Source organism: Silurus aristotelis (genome assembly GCF_946808225.1).
Source record: "Silurus aristotelis genome assembly, chromosome: 1".
NCBI lineage: Eukaryota > Metazoa > Chordata > Actinopteri > Siluriformes > Siluridae > Silurus > Silurus aristotelis.
Window position 1 is genome coordinate 34797743 of NC_139574.1, and position 24156 is coordinate 34821898.

The 24156-nt window shown below is 38.4% G+C and overlaps 1 protein-coding gene across 2 annotated transcripts in view; it reads left to right on the plus strand.

Moving 5' to 3' along the window:
- The first annotated feature begins 1427 nt into the window (after positions 1–1427).
- The window catches only part of kcnn3 (potassium intermediate/small conductance calcium-activated channel, subfamily N, member 3), a 97230-nt gene continuing 74501 nt past the window's right edge, over positions 1428–24156 (plus strand). Inside the window, exons 1-3 of one of the 2 annotated variants that reach the window (XM_083536749.1) lie at positions 1428–2019; positions 2663–3721; positions 24021–24116. In XM_083536749.1, coding sequence (XP_083392875.1) covers positions 2711–3721; positions 24021–24116 — 1107 coding nt within the window. In that variant the 5' untranslated portion in view covers positions 1428–2019; positions 2663–2710. Of the gene's footprint in view, positions 2020–2662; positions 3766–23996; positions 24117–24156 lie in introns of both variants that reach the window. The other variant, XM_083536750.1, reaches the window with a different exon arrangement.

The following is a 24156-nucleotide window of genomic DNA, read 5'->3' on the forward strand; positions in this document are numbered from 1 at the left end:
TATCACTGTTATCTCCCAGATGAAGGTTAGTTTGAAAGTAGCCAACACTTTAATGTTTAACATTTTGCAAATGACACATAATTGAATCCTAATTTAGTTACTTGGTGTTTGGTAACAAAGGGCTACTTTGCATCATCAACACTGAGTCAATCACAAAAAAGTCATTCATAAAAAGACACTGATGGCACCTGTATCCATAGCAACTTTTTTTTTTTAACTAATTGGTCAATTGATTGTTAATCATTAATATAATCTATTATGTGTCAGTCGGTCATTCACGCAGTGGCATGCAAAATCATGATCCTACTAAACAGCTACAGCTAATTAGTATATAATATTCAACAAACAAATATTTATTCATCAATCACTGGACACCTATCAATGTTCTGCTCTGATCTCAGCAAGTCTATGCAAACTACGAAATAGGCACCAATCAGAGGCCGCATTTCTATGATGTCATCATGTAGACTCCTTACAAAGTGTTTTAAAACTACAAAAAATACAAAACACTAAAGTATTTTAATACAAAATAGGAAGCTATTTTAATCAACCCTATCAAATACAAATTACAAAATCCAATTTTATATAAAAAAAGTATCATAAATACTGCCCATCCCTTGTAGTGCGTACACTTTACATCTTCTGTAGTATATCATACAGCAGACGCAGCTGTGTTTATCATATTTTCTACATTTACACTTTGTTTAACTTTTATCATGAGTGAATATATATTAATTCCCTTAATTGTACCTAATGCAGTTCTCTGTTCTGACCACTAGGTGCTAGAATAACTATCTTTACTCGTATGTTCTCTTCTAGCAACAGATATTTCACATCAAAGATATTTTTAGGGTTTTTATTTTTGTTCTATTTTTATTATATTTTATAGTTTTATATTTTTTTTTTCATAATTGATGTTTCAAGGTTGACAGACAGAACAATGTGAGTGTGAGCTAGATTAATAACTAAAGTAAAAGTATATTGCAAGTGGATTGCATTGTACGCATGCGCATTGATTCGGAACATGCATGTAGGACAATATGGGGAAGGGATAAGATATTAGATAAGATAAGATAAGATATTGGAGTGAAGGAAAACTTCAGGTGGATGTTACAGGTTGTTTGGCATTTATAGCTATGCATTAGACATTTTTTGCAAGATTTTTCGATTTTTTTTTTATCATAATTGCATACATTATTATGCAATATAGCAATAGGTGCAATAGATGATTGCAAATTTATATATATATATATATATATATATATATATATATATATATATATATATATATATATATATATATATGTATAACTTTTTTATTTATTTATTTTTATTTTATAAATTTTTTTAATTATTATTATTTATTATTTTTTTATTGCTTGTTGATTTCACTGTAATATTCGTCCAATGGAAGCTGAAGGGGGCGTAACAGAGGCGGGGACAGAAGTTAAGGGAAAGAGGGGAAAGAGAGAGAGAGGGAGAGACTGATTGAGTCGAGAGCGCAGGAGATATTTCTGACAGCTCAAGGAAAGGCACCGGTTTTGACAAAAAAAAAGGAATTATATTGTAATATTTTTTTCTGTATATATAATTATGCAATGACACGCCTTGTAGTACATGCGTGCCATGTAGTTCTCAGCATCACTATATTCCTCAGCATCACTCCTACTTGATGTTTGTTGAAATGGTTTCTTTATTATAATAATAATAATAATAATAATAATAATAATAATAATAATAATAATAATGTTCTCCCCTACAACCTGTTTGGAATAAAGGAAATCAAGATGCAGGTAGCGCACTAAGCCGAGCATCCTCTCATCGCGAAGGGATTACATCACCTTTAGGTGAACAGATATATTTTAAAGGAGGAGGAAGAAGAGAGGAAGCCAGAAGCCGCCGAAGTCTGTCGGCAAGGAACCTGGGGAGCGCGACGATGGCATGGTCCGTGACAACATGAAAAAGAAAAAGTGCGAAAGACCATTCTGAACGGGGTAGACCGAGACCGACGGAGGAGAGGTGAGTGATTCCGCCGGGGAATGAGAAACCGAGCAGATGAGGACAAATCTAATGATTGCATACAGTTTTCAAGGCGCTCACTGGTCATTGCTCCTACTTGACATTTGTCACAAATCAGAGTTTAGGATGGTTTATAACACTCACTGATTCGGTAACATTTGTGTGGCAGAGATTGCTGAAAAGACAGACAGAGAGAGCGAGAGAGAAAAAAAGAGAGAGAGAGAGAGAGAGAGAGAGAGAGAGAGAGAGAGAGAGAGAGAGATAGATGAGAGTGACAAGTGGATCCTTCAAGGATTCAAAGATCCATAATTTTTCTTCATCTGATGCTACCGAGTCTGATCAGTTTCATTAAATCCAAACTACTTTACGCTGTAGGTGAAACAGAACACCCTTAATACTCCCTAAATTAAACCATTAAGTCCTTACCCTATACGGTGGAAAAAAAATGTCAAGCTTATGTAATAACTGGTCATAACATTTAATTTTCTTAATGAAAACCCCATGAACGCTACTCTCTTAGGCATCTTTCAAGGTATCGACCTTTACCCCTCACTTAGGCGCTTCGGACCCTTGCACCGATTTCCTTCGAGGAAGATTAAACCTGTCTATCTCTTTTTCCCCTACCCCCTGTCTGTGTGCACAGAGTCAAGGAGGATAACACACCCAAACCTGCCAGAGTCCCCTGGTTGTCATGGATCCACCTCCCTCTTTGAGTTTGGCCCTTCTTGCCGGAAGCGAAGAAGAAGATCAGCACTCTCCCCACCCTTTGAGTGGTATCTCCCACACGTCCATTTCCAGTAACTACCCAGGCAGCAATCACTCCAACCACACAGGTGGAACAAGCAGTCTGGAGCGGCTCAACGGGACGCCGTCACCAACCGGCCCAAACCTTCCGCCAGTCTCCTTGCCTAAGCTTCCACTGGTCACAACGCCACAGCTGCCGGCGCCGATCCCCAATGCACTGCACCCAACCAGCACGCCACTCTCATCCTGCCTGGGCAGCCAGCATAGCCTAAGCGGTGAAACGTCACCTATCTACAACGCCCTCTTTTACTCCTCTCACTCCCCGACGGGCGAGCGGGAACGAGAACGGGATCGAGGTTGCAAGCACAGGCAGGCCAGTCCATTGGTGCATCGCAGGGACAGTAACCCATTCACTGAGATCGCAATGAGCTCGTGCAAATACACTGGTGGCGTCATGAAACCCCTTAGCCGCCTCAGCGCCTCGCGCAGGAACCTCATTGAGTCCGACAGTGGGAGTGACAGCAAAGAGGGTGGGGCTGCCACTGGACATGGGGCAGTGCCCTCCTCGTCCTCCTCCATTACTGCACCCCAGAACCCACCTGAGATTGTCATCTCCTCCAAAGAGGATCCACCGTATGGACATGTGTATGAGCTCGAGACATCAGCCAATCAGATGTCTATCTATCACCAGAACCACACCCTCTCTGAGAGCAGGGGCACTCTGGGGTTGACAGGAAGTGGGGGCAATGGACGGCGAAGTGGGACAGGTGGAGAGCCTGGGAGAACGGCCTCTAAAGCTTCTAAGCGCAAGAACCAGAATATAGGCTATAAGCTTGGCCATCGTAGGGCGCTGTTCGAGAAGCGGAAGCGACTCAGTGACTACGCGCTCATCTTTGGCATGTTTGGCATTGTTGTCATGGTGATTGAGACAGAGCTTTCCTGGGGTGTCTATAGCAAGGTAAGTATCTAATATGATCCACACATGGGCAAGTCGTTGAATATGTGATGGCTGGATTTTACATGTGTTTGTGCAGTCGTTTATTATTCATGGATTAATACATGTACACATGTACATGAACCTGTACAGCAGTCAAGTGGTATTAATCACAAAATGAAAAGAGTGGCATTGATCGACAGATGAGTAAATCAAGAAAGTGTTATTGGTCTCTTTGTACAGTGGGCTATAATTCTTGTATTAAGTGTGTGTGTGTGTGTGTGTGTGTGTGTGTGTGTGTGTGTGTGTGTGTGTGTGTGTGTGTGTGTGTGTGGAGAAAATAAATTATAAGTAAATATATGTACATCAGTCTTGTGATTTTACATGGTATAATAAAGAAAGTGGCATTGATCCATTATTGAGTTGAGACCAGGTGTATTGGTCTTTGGAAACAGTGGAACATCTGTACAAACTTCTTGTTTTGTGTGTGTGAGTGTGTACACACTAATATATAGGAGAGAGATACATAACCAGCACTTGCTGTAAATTGCTTTTTGCTCATTGCACAGTGTTCAGTTTGGCATTAAGCATAGTGACATGAAGTCTAGCTTTTTTTTCATGAATAGGTGTGCTGGAATTCTGTGACTTTCAAACACCAAACAATTTGGTATGGATTATTATTATTATTAAAGTGGGATATGTAACACACCGGCATATCACAAAAAAACATAAATATTCTGTTCTCTGTATTAGAGAGGCAAAGTGGAACAGTGGATAACGAAGCCAGGTTCTCGTTCGCATGTTCTCCCCATTCAAATGTTGGCTTTTTTGGGGTTCTCGGGTTTTCTCCACCTGGTAGGTGGCTCTGTTGCCTTAAACTGTCCTAGCTGTTAACAAGTGTGTGAATATGCGCTTGTGCATTTGTGATTACCAGAGATAAAGGGTATGAAACTCGGGGTATACGATTTTTCTCAGGATATTATACAGTGCTATAGTTGCTACATTTTCTTTTATAAAATCTGAATGTTTTTGCTACCATCCACAGAAAGATACAAATGGTGAATCGAGGAGCAGTCGATTTGCAACTAAGGATTTTTACGTAAAAACGTTTACTTTTGCAAGCTTGTTTGAACCCTAACACGCATGACAGTGATGCAGTGAAGAAACATCTCCCTAGTATAGATTCGTTATGGGTACAAAAGAGCTTCAAGTTGCGACATAGTACAGGATGTGTAAATGACTCACTGGAGTCTCTGGGAGCTCCTGTTGTGGGTGGAAGCAACCTGGATAGTTCTACTTCAACTCTCTTCCCCTTCACTTTCTGTGAGTGCACTCACTTATTGGAACAACCTGAGCTCGGAGAGTGTGCTCATACTTGACCTAATGTCAATTATCTGTTTGTTCCAGAATTATGTTCTTGATGGATGGCTTTAGCTGCCGTGTATTCTGGAATAAGATCTAGCACATGTTGTGCATGATTTGTATTAAAACTATATTGAGTGATGTGTTCAGTATATTGGCAGCTGCCTAAATGTAATAAAATGTAAGGGGGCATAGAAAATCCTGATTTTCTTCATTTCTTTTTCATTTCTCCCATCTGATTATCTTTCGGACCAATTTTCTTGCGTGTTCCTTTCCCTTTGATGCTTTATCCTATATTCATACCCCCACTAGTTTCTCTTCTGTCTTTCACTTGGGGGATTCCTTCCTTTATATTGCCTTCATACATGCTAGGTTCTCTTGTACCTACCCCAAAACCAGCCCCCTCCCGAGTTCTTGTTTTCTCTCCCTGTTATTGTGGTGGGCGGTGAACAGGGGAGTGTTGTAGACTGCGTGAGAGAAAAGCCGAAGAGAGAAAGAGAGCACGAGTGTTAGGAGAGATGTAATGAAAGGCTGTAATAAAATCTCTTTATTTGAGATCGAAAAACGAGTGAGTCAAGCTCGCCCCGCTAAATAACAGTCGCCGTGATTGTATACTATTATAGCCATTATAAACCAACACAATAGGATGCTGTTAGCGCCACGTCTCCCTTCACAGCAATTAAAGGGCTTTCTCGCAGTTCATCACCAGCTGAGCACCCAAGTGTTTGTCTTAGGTGCAACATACTTCGTGCACCGCAAGTGAGAAAATGCTGGTCTTCCCTGGGTTAAAAACCCCCCACAGGGGAGCGACAGTGGACGAGAGCAGGAAACGAGGTGATTAGTGATAGATGGATATGACAGAGGGCTACTTTAATACCTGTCATGCCTGGTGGAAAGGAGCTCAATCTCTTCTATTGATTATTGATAATCATCCACCCACACATGCTGCACTCCAGCTCCTGACAGGCGCTTTTATTACACGGCCGTGGTAATAAATGTGTGCATGCGTTAGGCTGGGTGTCAGCTGCTTTCGAAGGGAAAGAAACAGCAAACGAATGCAAAGATGAAACCTAATGTATGTAAATAATCTTAACCTCTCTGTGTGTAAGTGTCTTACACATACTTACACACACATACACACACACCTTCATCTCAGGAAGAGCTGACGGTGGTAGCACGTATTTTTCTTTCTGCAAGGAGATCCCACTTAATTAACACTCACAGCACACCTGGTATTTTTTTTAATATGCAGGTAAAACTCGAAACAAGTGAGGAAGAGAGGAAGTGAGCTAAACAGCAGTGTGACAGTCTGGATCTATCAGTATAGATAGATAGATAGATAGATAGATAGATAGATAGATAGATAGATAGATAGATAGATAGATAGATAGATAGATAGATAGATAGATAGATAGATAGATAGATAGATAGATAGATAGATAGATAGATAGATAGATAGATAGATAGATAGATAGATATTTTCTGTTCATTCATTCATATTTAGTAATTGCTTTATCTACCCCAAGGTCACAGAGCGTGGGAACACTGGATATGAAGCAGGAACCCATCCTGAAAAGGACAGCATTCAATGCAGGGCATCATACACACACACAGACAGACACACAAATAGGTTAGATTTAAATTACCAGTCCACTTCCTGGTCTGGTTTTTTTTTTCAAACTGGGAATCAACTAGCAAGCCTGGAGAAAACCCACAATGTTAGCAGGAAGAACATGTCCAGAAACTGAAACCATGCAGGCAGTAACCTAAGCTCGGGATCGAACTGGAGACCCTGCAGCTGTTAAGTAGCAATGCCTTTGTGCCGACCTTTGATAATTATAGCTTGCCTAAATTGTATTTGTGATAGCTAATGAAATGAAGGCACGTCTTGGGTGCTGTGATACAATCGTACACCATGTGCTACCGGTATCATTATATCGATAATAAACAGCCGTCCTCTCCATGGCCTCTAATTCTTCTGTCTCTTGAAGAAATTGAAACTTGCCATGGGTCTGAGAAACCACAAAGCTCAATATCCATCGTCCTAAAGATTCCTGTGTTGCGAAACTAAAAAAATAAAATAAAAAATGCGCACAGAAATTCCTTCCATAAATCAAGATATAATCGTGACTGTCTTAATGTCTACTAACAAAACTTCACCAAATCATTGACTATGCAATTCCGCTTTTTAGCTAAATGACCCATCATTGTGCATGAGCTGTTACTACAGGAGCAATAATATATTAGAAAGTATTGATTTATGATTTATATGATTAATGTTACAGCTGTATCATGATCCAAATACACAAGAAACACAATAAAAAGGCTATGCAGCTTTACATATATTTGGATTGTGTTCTTGTATTTCTTAGCTCTAATTCAGAATGAAACATTATGAATCTCCAAACCTCTCAGAGATACATTTTTTTTTTATTAAAATTTATTTTTGTTGTTTCAAATGTAGCAATCAGGATATAGGTTTCAAGCATATTGTAATTTCTTTTCAATGCTAAAAAAAAAAGCTATATAATTTTTGCTATATTAAAATCATCTGCACATTTCTGCCCCAGCATGATTCCAAGTATTTAAAGCACATATATGATAGCGTGCTTTGCATGATCCTGCTCACTCTCACTCCCACAATAACAGCCTAACCACTTGACAAAGCCATGTGTCACCTCGCTGAGAAATCAATACATATTTTTTTTCTTTCAGGCATGGCAGCCCTGGGGATTTGCGTGTGTATGTATGTGTGTGTAAGAATGTGCAGCTGCTCCTACTGACCACCTGTGCAATAGACTTGGGTTTATATGTGTGGTGTGTTTGTGTGTGTGTGTGTGTGTTTGATTTTGTCTTCTCCGACCACGCCAACAATTTTTCATGCATTGATTTTAATGAAATACATATAATAAGAGCCTCTTGAGTGTATCTGCCTGCACATGTTTTTTTGTTATTATTTTATTTTTATTATTATTTTTATTATTATTATTATTATTATTATTATTATTATTATTATTATTATTATTATTCATCTTTTCCATGTTCCCTGCTCTTCAATCTGAATGTGCCCCGTAATTAGTTTTTCAGCAGTGTAATGGCGTATGTCGGCATCTAATCAACTGCGTGTGTATATGTCAGTCAAGGTTTAATTGAGCTTAACAGTGCAAAGGGTGTGCATGTGCCTGTTTGGATGTGGGCTTGTTTCTTTTTAGCATGCAATTAGAGTGATGAGGAATAGGGAATAAAAAATTGGCCTATATAGTTTTGATTAAAAGGGGTTTAATTATATTTTTATAAAAATGCTAGTTTTTTAAAATTTTTATTAAAGTGTAAGAGCACAGGCATAGAAAGAAGAGAGCGTTACTATTGCAAAATCCGTCGTGCATCAGCTGCTCGTTACAGCTGTTTACAAGCTTTACTGTGTGAAGTCAAACACTGCCTTGAGCTGTGATTCCTTAAAGAAAATGCCTAAAATAGACAAGCAATGAAGGAATGCATTAAAGATAACTACTAGCCTTTATACTTGCATTTATGATTAGAAGACACCATTATCCAGGGCAACTTATGTTTCGCATTTATAAAACTGAGCTGTTCAGGGTTCAGGGGTTAAGTCCCAGCAGTGGCACTGGGATTTATAAACTCATGACCTTCTTACCAGAAGTACAATATCTTAACCCCTAAGCTACAACTTCCATCTCTTACCCATCTCTCACCAGGCATCCACAAGGTTGTATGCAAAATTTGTTTCAGGAACCCTGAATAGCAAAAAAAAAGAAAAAAAGAAAAAAAAGAAAAACGTGTGGGTGGAAGAGTTGGTGTAGTGATAAAGAGTGAATGCAGTTAAGGGATTTGTGTTTCAGTCTCTTTCTGACCATGTGTGTTTGGCTAGTTCTCTTTTCATAATGTTTTCTTGCTGTTCTAAATATTTGTGTAACAGTAGACTGTGAAAACAATTCATTTTTCTAATTAAACCAGTTGTAATTCATATTTTGGCTTTTGAATGATGTCCTGGCTGTGTTAGTTGTAAATGTATTTGGATATTCTTTTTTTTAGGCATAAAAACCTTACCTGTTTTTACAAATGCATTACATAGTCTGAAGAAAATGATTTTTGCATGCCACTTGGTGTATTGACAGGCAGAAGAAGTGATAGCATTTTCGGTTACAGTGGAAGCATGTAAACAGTCACTTCGCTGAAGTTGATGTCTTTAAAGCAGGGAAAAAGGGGCAAGTGATTAAGAATCTGAGCGACTTTGACAATGGCAATCCAATCTAGTTTCCGAAACAACAGGTCTTGTAGGTTAGTCCTGGTATGCAGTTTTTAGTGCCTACCAAAAGTGGTCCAAGCAAGGGCATCTGGTGATCCGGCTACAGAGTCATGAATGTTTAAAGCTTAGGATGCATTGAAGTTGGATGGATAGACAATATTACAATTTTATTGCTGATCAGTATATATTTAATTCACACTGAAGCGAAGATTTTTTTTTTTAAGTCAATTTATGCTTTCCTCTGCTTCACAATTTCTCTGGTTGATTCCCAAAATTACCTTTGCATTACTTTGCACCTCTTGCCATTACATAGTTTTTAAGAGTTTTTAAGACTTTACGTAAGACTACTTTTTCAGACAAGTAACAGCAAAAATGGCTGAACAGTTTTCAAAAGTCTGAAAAAGAGAAATAGTTTTCTGCCTGCTCTCATGATTTTTCACATATTGCTTTCCTTCCATTTTAGAATGATGAAATTTCATTTCAGAAATATAATCAACAGTATTCATAAATTATATATTTGTTTCATAGTAACTTCTAGTAACAGCTAGTAAAACAAGTCTCACAGGCAGAATATATAATTTGATTTCATATCAAGAAAGGTTGCAAAAGCAAATTAAAAGTGAGAAAAATGCACAGTTGCCCCTCTGGCTGGCGCCATGCATCACCATTAAAGATATGACTTATACATGAAACCTGCCTCCATGAGCTCGACCGCAACATGATTGGCCAAGATTGTTATTCAGTCAGAGTCTGGATCATTTGCTTGATGTTTTCAGTCTGGTATCTTTTCAAATTCTGCTTCTTGATTTTATTACATATGGGATTTCTAAGAATTCCTAGTCAGTTTTCGAATCTAATATTAGCGTGTGGAATTTGGGGATCCAGCAACAATAGTTAACATTTCAGACTATCTATGTGTGTGGTGTGTATATAGGAACAGTTCCTGTTGGCAGGAGATAAGAGAATACATAAAGCATGTGATTAGTTTGGTGTGTGTGGTCGCTCTGCTGAATTCAGCAAATGATGCTGTGCATAATGAACTGTCCTAATAGACATCAAATCAAGCATTACCAACCTGCAGATTTTTCTTTGACTTTGTGTGTGTGTGTGTGTGTGTGTCTGTCTGTCTGTCTGTCTGTGTGTGTGTGTGTGTGTGTGTGAATCTGTTTGTTTCCACCTTATCTGCTCAGTTCATTGCAAGCTCGAGTATGTGAGCTTCTAATCACGGAACCCAGCAACAAATGAAATCTTCACACAAGGGCAATGTCTCTTGTAGAGTATGTGTGTATTTGAATATGTGTGTTTATACAGTATGTGTTATAGATATGCAAGGGACAGTATGTGTGTAATGTCTGAGTGGGTGTGTGTCTACAGGCAGTATCAGAAGGCTTTACTGTAACCTGTAATTTGAGTGTTTCAGAATCCCCGGGCCAAAAAAACATCCAGCGAGTAGCGGCTCTGTGGGTAGAAATGCCCTGATAAGGGGGAGATGTCAGAGGGCTACAACAGCAGAAGACGATATAAGGTTCTACTCCTGGCAGCCAAGAACAGGAATTTAAGGCTACAGTGTGTGCACAGGTGTAGCAAAACTGGACAGTTGAAAGTGGAATCCAAACATCTGTCTCCCAGGTTTAGTGAGCTTGTCCTCTGGTCAGAACACAATGCTTGTGAGAGCTCAATTTCATTTATAGTCCAAATTTTGTGATTTGGTTCACAGCTCATCTTCACTCTATAACTGAGTAGTATAGTATATTTATTTTGTTTTCTTTTAACTGCTTCTTCCATTTGATTGTCAGATTGATTGTGCATTGTTAAGTCGTGGTCTGTGGTCTTGATTGATGAGTCAGTGGTAGAGGTGGTAATGCATACAGTCAGGTTTTGGTTCCTCCTTGTTTAGTCGACCCAATGAGTCGATTTTGTAATAGCAATAATGGGTCGACCTGTGCCATTCCAAACTTTACCCAATTCAAGTACCAGTAATTGTTTGCCCCCGACAGAGGTGACAAGGCCATCTACATGCATCTTAAAAACATCTATGGGACAAATGGTAGCACTTTGAATATGCATTTTAAAGGCAAGAATTAAAACGTATCTTCTCTTTTAAGCAATGGGAATGTATACACTTGCACTGCACAAATGCACTGACATGAAACCAGTTTTATAAATGCTATGAATAGCATCTATATCTTGTATAGCTTTTATGCATAAAACTCAAGAGATTTCAACCATCTCTTATCCCTTATCAACTATCCTTCTGCTGAAGTAAGTGTGAACCAGGGGCAGTGGAAGCTCATTGGTTAATCACTGGAATGCTGGTCAATGCTTATGAGCTTAAATCCCAGCACTCTCAAGCAGCCACTGCTGGAGCCTTAAGCCAAGACCTTAACACTCAACTGCTCTGTTCTATAAATGCAGTAAATGTAAGGCTTTCTTGGTCAATGTGTCTGTCAAGAGCGATCTTTTGCAACTCTTTTACATCGTTGTTGGTTGGAGAGATCTCTCCAATTCAAGCAACAAACTAGCTCATGATTTTTCTGTATCTGCCATGCGTGAGGTGCAAGACCTCACTAGAATGGCATCAGGCTCTTGAACAGTGAATGTCTGCAAGTAGTGCTTTATCCGGCAAATCCAAGACTGATGCAATTCAATTGTCAATGCCAGGCACTCACCATACCCACTAGGCCGACCTGACTGTACGGCTCACGTTAGTTAAGGCGTGCGCCACATAGCTCGGAGCTGTAGCACACGAGTCAGAATCCCTCAACCTGATTAGCTGCAAATATTTACAGACTACTCGCAGGTTGCACGCGGCATGCAGTGTGGAGGAAAAATAAAAAAAGCTCTGGGGAAGATACACTCAGTGAGGGACTGACAGATGAGCACCTTACTGAGTAACAGAACAGTTCACAGCAAACTCACAAACAGTAGAAGTTTGTTAGATAACAAGGTTAGCAAGCTAACCACAGAGTCCAACTGAAGCTAGTAGTCAGGGAGTTCCAAGTGGTTCCCAAATGTATAAAGAAGATAGACTCATCGCACTGAGGAAGAAATGAAAGGAGGAGATGGTAAGAGGTGATATACATGTCTGTTGTTTATGAGTTTTTTTTTTTCCTTAGGAATGAAATAGTTATGCTGCATACTAGAGACTTACATAGTCTTAAAGAGGCCTATTGGCTGTGTTGCTATAGCTTGTGGAAACATGGCATAATTATTTTGTAATTTATTTATTTGTTTCGTCACATTTATTGATCTTATATATAATAATGGCTGTAGCTTCTAGCTATAATGCTGGACGTGCGTAAATTATAAAAAAAAAAACCCTGCCCAGTCCTCTGTGTATACAGATGTCACTGCAGATTCAATGTAAGTGTAAGAGGGGGAAAAAATATTTAAATAAACAATGCACAGGGAAGAAAAACGCCAATTAGTGTCGCATGGTGTCCGTACCTGTATCAATATCAATGTACATGGCAAACAAACACACAAACACACAGAGACACACACAGGCACCCAATGCTCATTCAGGCACATTCTGTTCTGTTCCTGTTGTGTTCATGTCAGAATCCCAACAGATCTCAGGAGTTGTGGCAATACAAGTACGATCAAATTTCATATCCCATGAAAAGCAGGAGGCTTTGATATATGACTTTGTCTGGCAGAAGGTCAACAAGAAAGGTTAGATGAAAGCAATGAAATGAGGGGCTGAAAGAAGAGATAGGAAGGAGGCTAAAGCTCTTAGAGCCAGACTATTGGCAGGACATGCAGACTTGTAATCACCTTCTATTGCAGCCAGGCTTCTGTCAAATGATCCAAATCAGTTAGTAAAACTATCAATTCCTGCCTCAAAATGCTCAGTTTTTTTATAGATGTTTTTTCTTTATATAAAAAAGTAACATGCATAGCATGGTGAATAGTTTTACTCGTTCCGCATAAATGTTGAGAATGTAAAGTCTGAGATTACACATTCAAATCCAGCGTTCACTAGGAAACTGCAGAGTACAGATTTTCATCAGGGAAAGTGTTGGGGCAGTTGGATGGGTCGGGTATTTAGATTATGAATATTATTTGCATATTCATTTCTTTCTTAAAACCTCCTGGAAATCCTGAATAATGGAGATCCAATGGACAACAGTTTACACACCTGGGTTTTGTTATGTAAAAGGTAAAACAGGAAAAATCCAGTCAGAACTTCTGTTCCACCAGAAAAGTGAAATTCCAATGTATACAACTTAAGTAAAAAAAAATAAATAAAATAAAAATAAAATAATTTAGAATTATTTTAAGGAGAAAAGGGAAAAATAAGTAATAGTTAGTTTGGACACTGGACCTCTTTAAGTGTTTAAAGGCTCTGGCATGGAGAAGCTGGTGTTGGATCTGTGATGATCGGAAATGTTGAGCTATTTTATGAGTTGCTCAGTAGCTCCTAGTTAAGAAAGACTATAGAAAGAAAATTACTCATAATCTTACATTCCAGTGCTCATGTTAGTTCTCACTCTCCAGTGTTCTGTATTGTTTAAAGACTATAATCTCACTCTTGATGTCACCAAAAATGAAGATGGGTTCCCCTTTTGAGTCTGGTTCCTCTCAAGGTTTCTTCCTCATAACATCTAAGGGAGTTTTTCCTTGCCACAGTCACCATGGCTGCTCATCAGGGATAAATACACACCATTCACCTAAACTCTTAAAATTCTGTAAAGCTCCTTTGAGAAAATGTCTGTTGTGAAAAGCGCTATAGAAATGACTAGTATTATAATAATATAATATAATATAATATAATATAATATAATATAATATAATATAATATAATATAATATAATATAAAATAATATAATATAATATAATATAATATAATATAATATAATATAATATAATATAATATAATATAATATAATAACTATTATCCTAGCTACAAGTGTGACACCCCTAATCCAACACTTTTTTGAAGCACCATTTGATTTTATTACCTCACTCTTTCTGGGTAAAGATGGCACATCCTGACTGGGCAATTTTCTAAATTTTTTTGTTTACAAAAACATTCTACATCCATCAGATTTCAAATGTGTCTCCTTTAAACAAACCTGCTTCAGGTCACCTACAGACTTTTTGTTGGATTCAGGTCTGGGTTTTGGAAAGGGCATTCAAACTCATTGATCTTACATTGAAGCGATTCCTTTGTTTATTTGGATGTATGCTTTGGGCTATTGTTGTGCTGAAAGGTGAAATTCCTTTTCATCGACAGCTTACTAGCAGACCCCTGAAGATTTTGTACTAAAACAGACTGGTATTTTTAGTTATTCATGATTCCATCTGATCTTTATAATATCATTGATGACATGTATAATTACTTTTGTACATAAGATTAAATGTGATTGGTTTATTGAGAACACAGCCACATCTCCGAATGCATACACTTATTCAATCAAACTTACAATTTTTTTATAGGCTGTAATTTCATAATTAGGGTGGAAAATCTTATTTTTAAATATAAATACAAAGTTTGTTGACACCTGACCATAAGATTTGTATCTTCCTAAAGGTATTAAATAGGGTTGAGGTCAGAACTCTATAGTAGGGCACTCAAGATCTTCCACTCCAAACCATGTAAACCATATCTTTATGAAGCTTGCTTTGTACACAGGGGCATTGTTATGCTGGAACAGGCATTGTTATATTATCAGCAAATCCTATTTTCTTTATAATTAGTAATAATATCCTGCCCCAAAAGTTAATTGTGTACACAAATTAATGAGGTCATTAAATCATAATGCATGCACTGAATGTAGGTTGTTTTATCATTAACTGGTTATTTTAAGCTGTCACATTAACCTCTAATGGCATGATATGGAATGATATTTACAATTGGCAAAAAACATGAATTACAGCACAACGTAAGGTTTAGGCTGTAAACCTGGAATTTACATTGCATCTGTAATAATCACACAAATATTACACAATAATATATTTCAATGTAAGAATTGTACAGAATGAGGAATATATGGCATGGTATAAATAGTGTACAGAATGGTTGGTCGTAAAAGGGGACAGAATTAGGGTAAAAATACACAGCTGGGAAAAAAAAATGATGCAAAAATCTGACAGCGCATTATTGTGGAAAAAAAAGAACACACAATGCCACTCCTACTGCTTTTCCTTCTAAAACCAGTCCCAATTATCTATTCCCACCCACACTTAAGACCAACATCACTACTGTCTCCTGGCATGTATATTCATTAAGGATCAGTGTAGCTTACCATAGCTTGGCAACAAATATGGACCCATGGCTATTAGTAACTTGGCAAAGTGTGCGTAGCACAATTGCTTTAAGTCTGTATGGGAAGCCCAGCCATCCCTTTAAATTATATTTAAATGCAACAGCAACGTTTCTATATTAAATGTAGAAATGTGTCAGTATTAGTCATTACTCTTGTTTAAATGCAATATTTTAGTGATGGAATGATCAAAAATCTTACTAGAGTAATTAAATGTAAACTGTTTTTGATGGTGTAGGGAGTGTAATATATATATATTTTTATCACCTAACACAGTTCTAATCAGATTCCAAATGTCCATAAACTGAGATTGAATTGTGAATGGTTTTACCTAAGAAACAAATGGCCATGTTGCACAATTCAAAGATATTAAAAATAGTATTTAGAGATGGGATACACACATACATTATATTGCTGTTTTAACATCCCATTTGTAAACCATGGGTATCAATATACAAAAATAATTGGCTTTCCTCTAGATTTTAGAATGTCCCAGTTCATCCAAAAGGTGTTTAGTGGGCTTTTCATTCAGTGATCAGTGAAGACCACTAGAGTTTTTCCAGAACTATTTTGGCAAAGCATATCTTTACAGATCTTATCATAATTACATTTTTATTTTTGTGACTATTAAGGTTACTATGAAGTATCTGATGCTTTGGAGTTCCAAACTCAGGCTGCGCGTAGCAACCGGAATAAGGCAGGCAGTTGGAGAATGGATTTAGTTGCAAAATTGGCAAATTGCAGACCTAGATTTCCTAATCCCCTGTAAATATCTGCAGAACCTTCTGAAGGAAAACAAACAGAGATGCAAGGTGATTCAGTCATTGGTGATTCATAGGATCCTACCCACTCACCTGCTCATGTTCTAGAAGTGATGCTAGTGGGGATGGAATGACAGTGAATGTACCAATATGTCCCTGTGGTTCTATTGTCAAGTTCCTCACGAATCTCAGGTCTGCCAAATCCAGCTATAGACCAAAGCGCCATGTGCTACATTCATTTCTGTTGGCCATTGTGTTGCACTGCAGGGAATATTCCTCCATGGTTTAGGCCTTCAATAGTTGTGGAGCTGCTGGGAATTTCCAATCAAGAAGAAATACCCATTTTTGTTTAAGCCTAAAGGATAACATTTTAAGTCTGCACATGATCCTGTTGTGACCTCCTTATCCAGACTTGGATACTACTATGAAGATCCAGTTCTTATTTGGTGCTTGTCAGATGAAATACTTTATCCCGCTGCCTATAGTACCATCTACTTTAACTAACAGTAAAGACAAACAGTTGGTGGTGGGGTGAGGGAGAAGGGTCTAATCTTGTAAAAAATGTGCAGACACTTGCAAAAGTTCAACAAGTAAATAGTTATAAGGCTATAGCAGGGGAATATGTGCAAAAGAGGAGTACACTAAGTGTATACACACGTAAAATATTAGTGTAGATGTGTAAAAGGCACAACATGTGAAGAGAATGAGGAATATTTACAATATGTGCATTGTATGTACAACTGTACAGAAGTTATACACAGTGATTATACAGTGTTCCAGTGGTGTAGTGTAGAAATCAGTAGGGTGATGATGGATGGGGAAAAATAGCTGGCATTGAACCTGCTGTTTCAGGTGCTTATGTTCCTATATCGCCTTCTTGATGGAAGAAGGTTAAACAGTTTGTGACTGGGATGTGAGGAGTCCTTGATGATGTTATGAGGTGCCCTGATGCCCTGATGCCCTACCTTTGCATGGAGTTCTCTTTTATTGGAGTCCACTATGTTTAGTTATGAATGGTTTGACATCAACAGCCTAAAGTTCCATGAAATTACTGAGCAACACAAAAACTTTAAGGATGGATTTGGACTTAATATTAACAGTTTATTACATTGGTTCAGGACCACAAGTTGCATTTAATCACCTGTCACTGCAAACCTTAACATTGAGAAACTGTTATGAATGGACATTCAGTTTCTTTTGAGTCTGGTTCCTCTAAAGGTATCTTCCTCATGTCATCCTAAGGTTTTTCTCTGCCACGGTCAGCACTCATTAGGGACAAACTCACAATTAAAAGGAACTGACTTATACATTACTTCATTACCGCTTTATCTTTGTAAAGTTGCTTTGAGACAATGTCCATTGTTAAAAGCACTATACAAATAAAAATGAATTGAATTAGATTGAATTTATTTGTAGTCTTTCTATGGTAAATTTAAATGAGCAAATTGTCTGCTTCTGGACCAAAGGGGCAAGCTGATTACTGAAGCCAGCTTCTCTTACCCTTAACCACCTTCTCTCATCCTCACTGCTCGCTATGTTATGACACACATCCAGACAATCGTATTTCTGTTTTGAAATGTAACCTAGTAACCTAGTGTAACCTAGTAACAACCTAATTAAAAATGCACTAAATTACTCAACCCAATTTGAACAGTGCAAACTGTAAGAAATCTGGCTACCTCTTGGCAAAACTGAACGTTCCCAACAGGAGGTCACCTCATTTAGTTTCAACAGCTTTACTGGCAGCCTCAATGAGCTGGATTTCTCACTAAGCAGCCACACTCATCCTCTCTTGGTCATATCTTTGACCTAGTTAGAAGTGACATCTCTATGTTGTCTCTTTGATGTCACAAGAGTCTTTTTTTTTTTATTCTGGAGTTGCATAAACAAGACAATGTAATTGGTCCATGAGCTGCTATGCTAAAATGTTCTCCCTTCCTACCTGCATTCTTTAACATAGAACCTGTCTACGTTTTACAGCTGCCCAAATGAGCTAATTTAACAAAAAGGGCTAATTCCTGCAAGGTCCAGTTTTTAGCTTAGTAGTTATGGCATTGAACTTTGGATCTAAAGGTCATGAGTTCAAATCCCAGCAACACCAAGCTACCACTTGTGGGCCCCTGAGCAAGCTTCTTTGCCCCTGTTGTGCTGCTCCTGGGAGGGACCCCCACCTTGAGTTTATAGAGGATGTGGCTGTGGCCCCTGAGAGGGCACAGCTCTTATCAACTGGTCTCTCTGCTGAGGTAGTGGAGCTTCCTCCATGTGGAGGTTGTACACCACGAAATGGTGCCTGTTCACTGCGTTGTGCGACCAGCACCATTTGGACCCAGTTAACCCTTGGTTCCTTCACGAACCATCATGCTGCAGGCATCCTCCTCTCTTTTAGGCGCCTGACCAGGAGAAGCTTAACCTTTAAACCATACATCTCACAAACGTCTCTAGGTTACGTATGTAACCCTGGTTACCTAAGAGAACAAAACACTGAGTCAACAACGCTTTGGGAATGGCACTGCATGTCCATGCTTTAAATTACTGGCGGGGTAACATCACAACCAGGAAGCTATAAAAGCACATGCGGTTGAGCCAACGCTAGCTTCTGAAAGTAGAAGGAAGCGCTACAGGGATTCAGGGAGTGTGGCCCAGAGACGCAGAGTCTTGTTCCCTCAGGTTCCCTCGGGGAGCTTTTATAGCTTTCCTGAGGGAACGAGACGCTGCGTCTCCAGGCCACACTCCCTGAATCCCTGTAGCACTTCCCTGTGAGGGAACGAGACGCTGCGTCTCCGGACCACACTCCCTGTTTTGTTATATAACGTAACCTAGAGACGTTTGTGAGGTGTATGGTTTAAAGGGGAAGAGAAATTCCTTGACCATTGTCTTATCCTAGATTTCCACAACAGACACCTGGAGCCACTTTGTTTGGATGGGACTTTTTCACTTTCTGGTCTAGTTTGTGTACCTTTAATTTCAAAGCCTATATAATTTGTCTGAAATTTTACATTCATTACTCTCGCTCTGGTTTCCTGATTTTTGCTCCGTTTAGTGTGTGTATTTTGTCTCTGTAGGTTCAGTTGGTATTTTGACCTTTTTGTGTGGGTTTTTGCTTACTCTTAACGTTTTTTTGAATTTTTATTTCAACCTTTAGTTGCCCCTGATATTACAGTAGATAAAGAGTTCTATTACAGGATTCAAGTATTTTATTTTTACGAATAGAGCAGCAGTGATTTTTTCTTTTTTTTTGCACCATACAGACAAAGAATTGAATGAGCAAATGTTATATTAGGCTTATTCTAACACAAGTTGACAGTGATGCACTGCATTGATGCCATTTATACATGCAGCATTTCCTGCCATAATCTTTTTATGTTGAGGTACATACATCTGAATTGTAGTCAAAAAAGTCAAGAATTCTTATTCATTGTGGATATACATATGATTTGTTTATTTATTTATTAATTATTTATTAATATTTTATTAAATTATTTGTATATTGATTTAGATATATAGGTAGACATGACCATCATTGCAGAGCTAAGTCTGTAGTAATATCATTTTATAGTGACGATTGGTTGATATTAGCTCGATCAGAGCAGTTAGCGCCTGGCATCCCTCCATACTCTCTGTCTGATGGAGGGATCAATTAGATGGCCTCCGTCCCCAGGAGAGGGTTTATCTGTTGTTCCATGACCAAAACCTAATCGGGTCCCACCAAAATGGGACACACCCATCAAACTGGGCCGGACGAAACCCGAACTGAATCCTATAGCCTCTGTTTACAGTATGCAGGACCCACCGAGATACGATTGGCAGAGCTTCAAGGCTGTGTGATGAGGTGCACCATGCCCTTTCCTGGCAGGATCCCCAGAACATACTGTGTCAGGAAATCGAACAGGATCCCTAGCAGGGGGAGTGCGAGTTATGACCGAGCGAGATGCCCCCCCATGTCCAACTCTCGCAGCAGATCAGCCTGATATGCCTGCAACTCTGCCATGTGCAGGCATGCAGCGGTTTGACCTGCTGAGGTATTCTCCTTACCCACCACAGGTCTTGGTCTTGGTGGGCATTGTCGGGGTCTTAAGGGACAATGCAACACCCGGGGAGAGATAGCTAGCCAGCATCTCTTCAACCCGGGGCACCGTCCCATAACCAGTCTCTTCTAGTTCCATAACGTTGGACTACAACATGAATTTGGGAATAAAGAGGTGGCCCGAATATGGCTTCACCCAGGACCTGGACAGCTCAATGTGAAGGAATGGAAAGAACGACAGGTTTAGATTTAGATTTAGGTTGTAGAAAGTGCTCGTCGAGCTTACTGGGCGTAGGGGCTTTCTGCTCATCGGCCAGCCAAGCCAGATCCAGCTTAGCAATGGCATGGGTCACAACCTCCATAAGCGTTAGCATTATCGTGCTCCACTCCCAGGCAAGCCATACACAGGTTGTGTGTATACCCCTATAATATAGCATTTACATTTACATTTGCGGCATTTAGCAGACGCCCTTATCCAGAGCGACGTACAAAAGTGCTCAAGTTAAAGTGAATTACAAGTTATTCACAATTTATGTTGCGTTTACAGTACAGTACAGTACAATTCCCCTTGAAAAGGGAACCATCTAAAGAAGAGAGTCAAAATTTTTAGCGATTTTTTGTTACTCGCGAGGGGGTAATAAAACGTAACCCCTATGAATATTAAGGTTGCACTGTATATATTTCTCTCAGACCCTTACAACTTACCAAGGACATTCACACACATAGAGTGCTTCATGAACAAACAGAAGCTAGTGCTGGCTTCACTCCTTGTGCTTTTATGCGTTAACGCTGCACTTTCCATTGGATGTTTTACACATGGGATTTAGAGCGTGGACAAAGCGAAATCGTTCCCAAAGTGTTGTTGACGCAGCTTGAGTTCCTGAAAGGGAATCAAATGATAAATTAGTTAGAAACTAGTTGCTATGAATACATGTGCCATCAGTTGCCTTCTATGAGTCATTCGCAAACTGTTAAACTGTAAACTGTTGGTTCTCTTGTGCTACTAACCACCACACCAGACAAAGGGCCTGTATGAAAGGTGATCAGCTATTTAGGAGACAGTAGATGCACTGGCATCTATCCTGAGCAACTTATTTTTTTAGTAAAAATGGTTGGATTGTATTAATGGCACTGGAAATAACTCCTACAATTCAGATGTGAGCAAGAAATTTTCTGTTGAATATGTTACTGCTACTCTCTATTCTTACTCAGGTAAGCAATTTCAGCCACTACCACACTGACACTTTATTTCTTATAATTTATAAAAAAATTCTAGTCACAGCTTTTATTTATGTTTTCCTGCCTCTTTGTGTAGCCACCCGTACTGTTTCTCATACCCCCCTCCATGCAAACATCTTGCTCCTGTTGCATTTTAATAATGTCTTGCCAGCATTGTTTATGTCATACATCTTTCTTTTGCACATCCATGCTATTTCATTTCACTCGGTCCTGCACATCATACTGTATATGGCTCTGATGGATCTGATCCATCTGGCGTGATTTGACTTGACTTAAGAACAATTGTTCACATCCTTCTTCCTGGTCTAGACAGTGAATAATTTGCTCAGTTACGCTCAAGTTTTTACTATGAGGTTACAAATGTGTGTGTTATGGCCTAATTGAAGAGCAGACAATATTTTATGGGTAATTAGGGCAGAAATGTGATTCAAAATATCTCACAACCCTTTTCTTGCCATTGTAGCTCCACTGTGTCGGTCTACAATTACTGATTTTTTTTTTTTGCCAGGTGAAATTAGCCTGTCCCACATTAGTCCATCAATCATTGGAAGAGAGACACATCCCACCATACACACTCATGTCATTGTCTCTGCTGTGTGGAGATGTGCTGTGTTCATCACTGAAAGAATACATGGTCAGCAATTGTCCTATGGAAATTGCCTTCCATGACAATAAATAATAAAACAACAAAAAAATGGAGTGGATGATAGTCAAGATAAACAATGACACATCATTTGTATAAAATATCAACACAAAACAAACTAATAGGAAAGATAGCCAAAAAAATGTAGGTGTGGCCATATAAATAAAAAATAAAGAATGGATTAGTGAGATCGGGAACATCAAAGAAAGGTTTGGTTTTTCTTTCTAATGAAGAATTTACAGCAGTTTGCCAGATCAAAAACTCCCCTTTAGGAAGTAAGTGTATCTGTATCAATGTCAACAATCAAGAAAAGACCAGAGTAAATACAGGTGTTTTTTTTCCAAAATATAAAACTATAAGTCTTAAATGTCTCGCAAAGAGAAAAGCCATTTCCAAAGCCCTTTATAGTTTAGAGTATGAAGGAAGGGAACTGCTCATGATGCAAGTTGATGTAAAGTTCATTAGTTTCAGTGTATACACAGGTGCGGCTTATTTATGTTCAAAATAAAAATCTTTGTCAAATTCAGTGGGTGCGGCTTATATATGGGTGCGCTTTATAGTCTGGAAAGTCGGTAAATAAATTATTTTCTTCAAAATTCTACAAACAATACCCTATGATGACAATGTAAAAGAAGTGTGTTTAAAATCTTTGCAGACTGTAATGAGAATAAAAAAATAATAAAAAAAGATAAAAATGAGAATGAGGAGGAGCTTTTTCCCGCAGGCATTCAGAGTCTAAACCAGGAAACACCTAGCACCTAGAACCTGTACTTCTCTCTCTGTCTCGCTTTTGCCTTTGCTGCACAGATTTTTTGCACAATTGCACACTGTCACTTTAGCACTGGACTGGCACCGTACAGTGCCACTTTAATACCAGCACATCACACTGGGACACTGTACTTCTGTCAATATCTGTCATACACATATCCATCCCTTTCTCTGTCTATATATATATATATATATATATATATATATATATATATATATATATATATATATATATATATATATATATATTAAGAATTATATATATTATATTTGTATACTTTTTATACTTTTTAATTTTTATTTTTTATATTCTATTTCTATTTTCATGTTTAGATATTGGACAGTCATTAAAAGCATTTTACTACATGTTGTATTCTGTATGAATGTGTATGTGACAAATAAAATTTGAATTTGAAATAATTTTTTTCATTAAGGAGAAAAGCAAAATGGGGGTAAAAAATTACTTTTGTGAGTGCCATAGTTGGATGAGTTTGAGAACATTGTGTGCGCTGGGGTGTGTAGAGTAATGGTTTTGTACAGAGCATTAAATTAGACCCACAGGTGGCCATTCTAATATTATCTGGAGTTCAACTAGAAAGCTTTGGGGCTTGGGCAGGAAGTGATAGATCACCTTGGCTTCTGTCAGAGGGAGAGGTGCTAGATGGCCGTGTGTGTATATGTGTATGTGAGAAAGAGAGAGAGGGAGAGAGTAAGAGATTTATTTGGATTCCTGCTGATACTGTATGTGGTGCAGACATTACTGTCGCGTTTATCACTATGAGCCTGGATCAATCATAGGGGCTATTAAAGTAACCACAGGATGCTGTGTGTGTTGATTTGTGTATGCTTGAGTATATGTATAATGTATATATATATATATATATATATATATATATATATATATATATATATATATATATATATATATTTTTTTTTTTTTTTTTTATATATATATGTGGTTAAAAGTATCTGTGTGATGTGTTTTTGCAGAGCTCCATGTATTCCCTGGCATTGAAATGTTTAATCAGCCTGTCTACCATCATCCTCCTTGGGCTTATCATTGCATACCATGCTCGTGAGGTGCAGGTAAGAATATACACACTCTCACCCACACCAACATGTATAC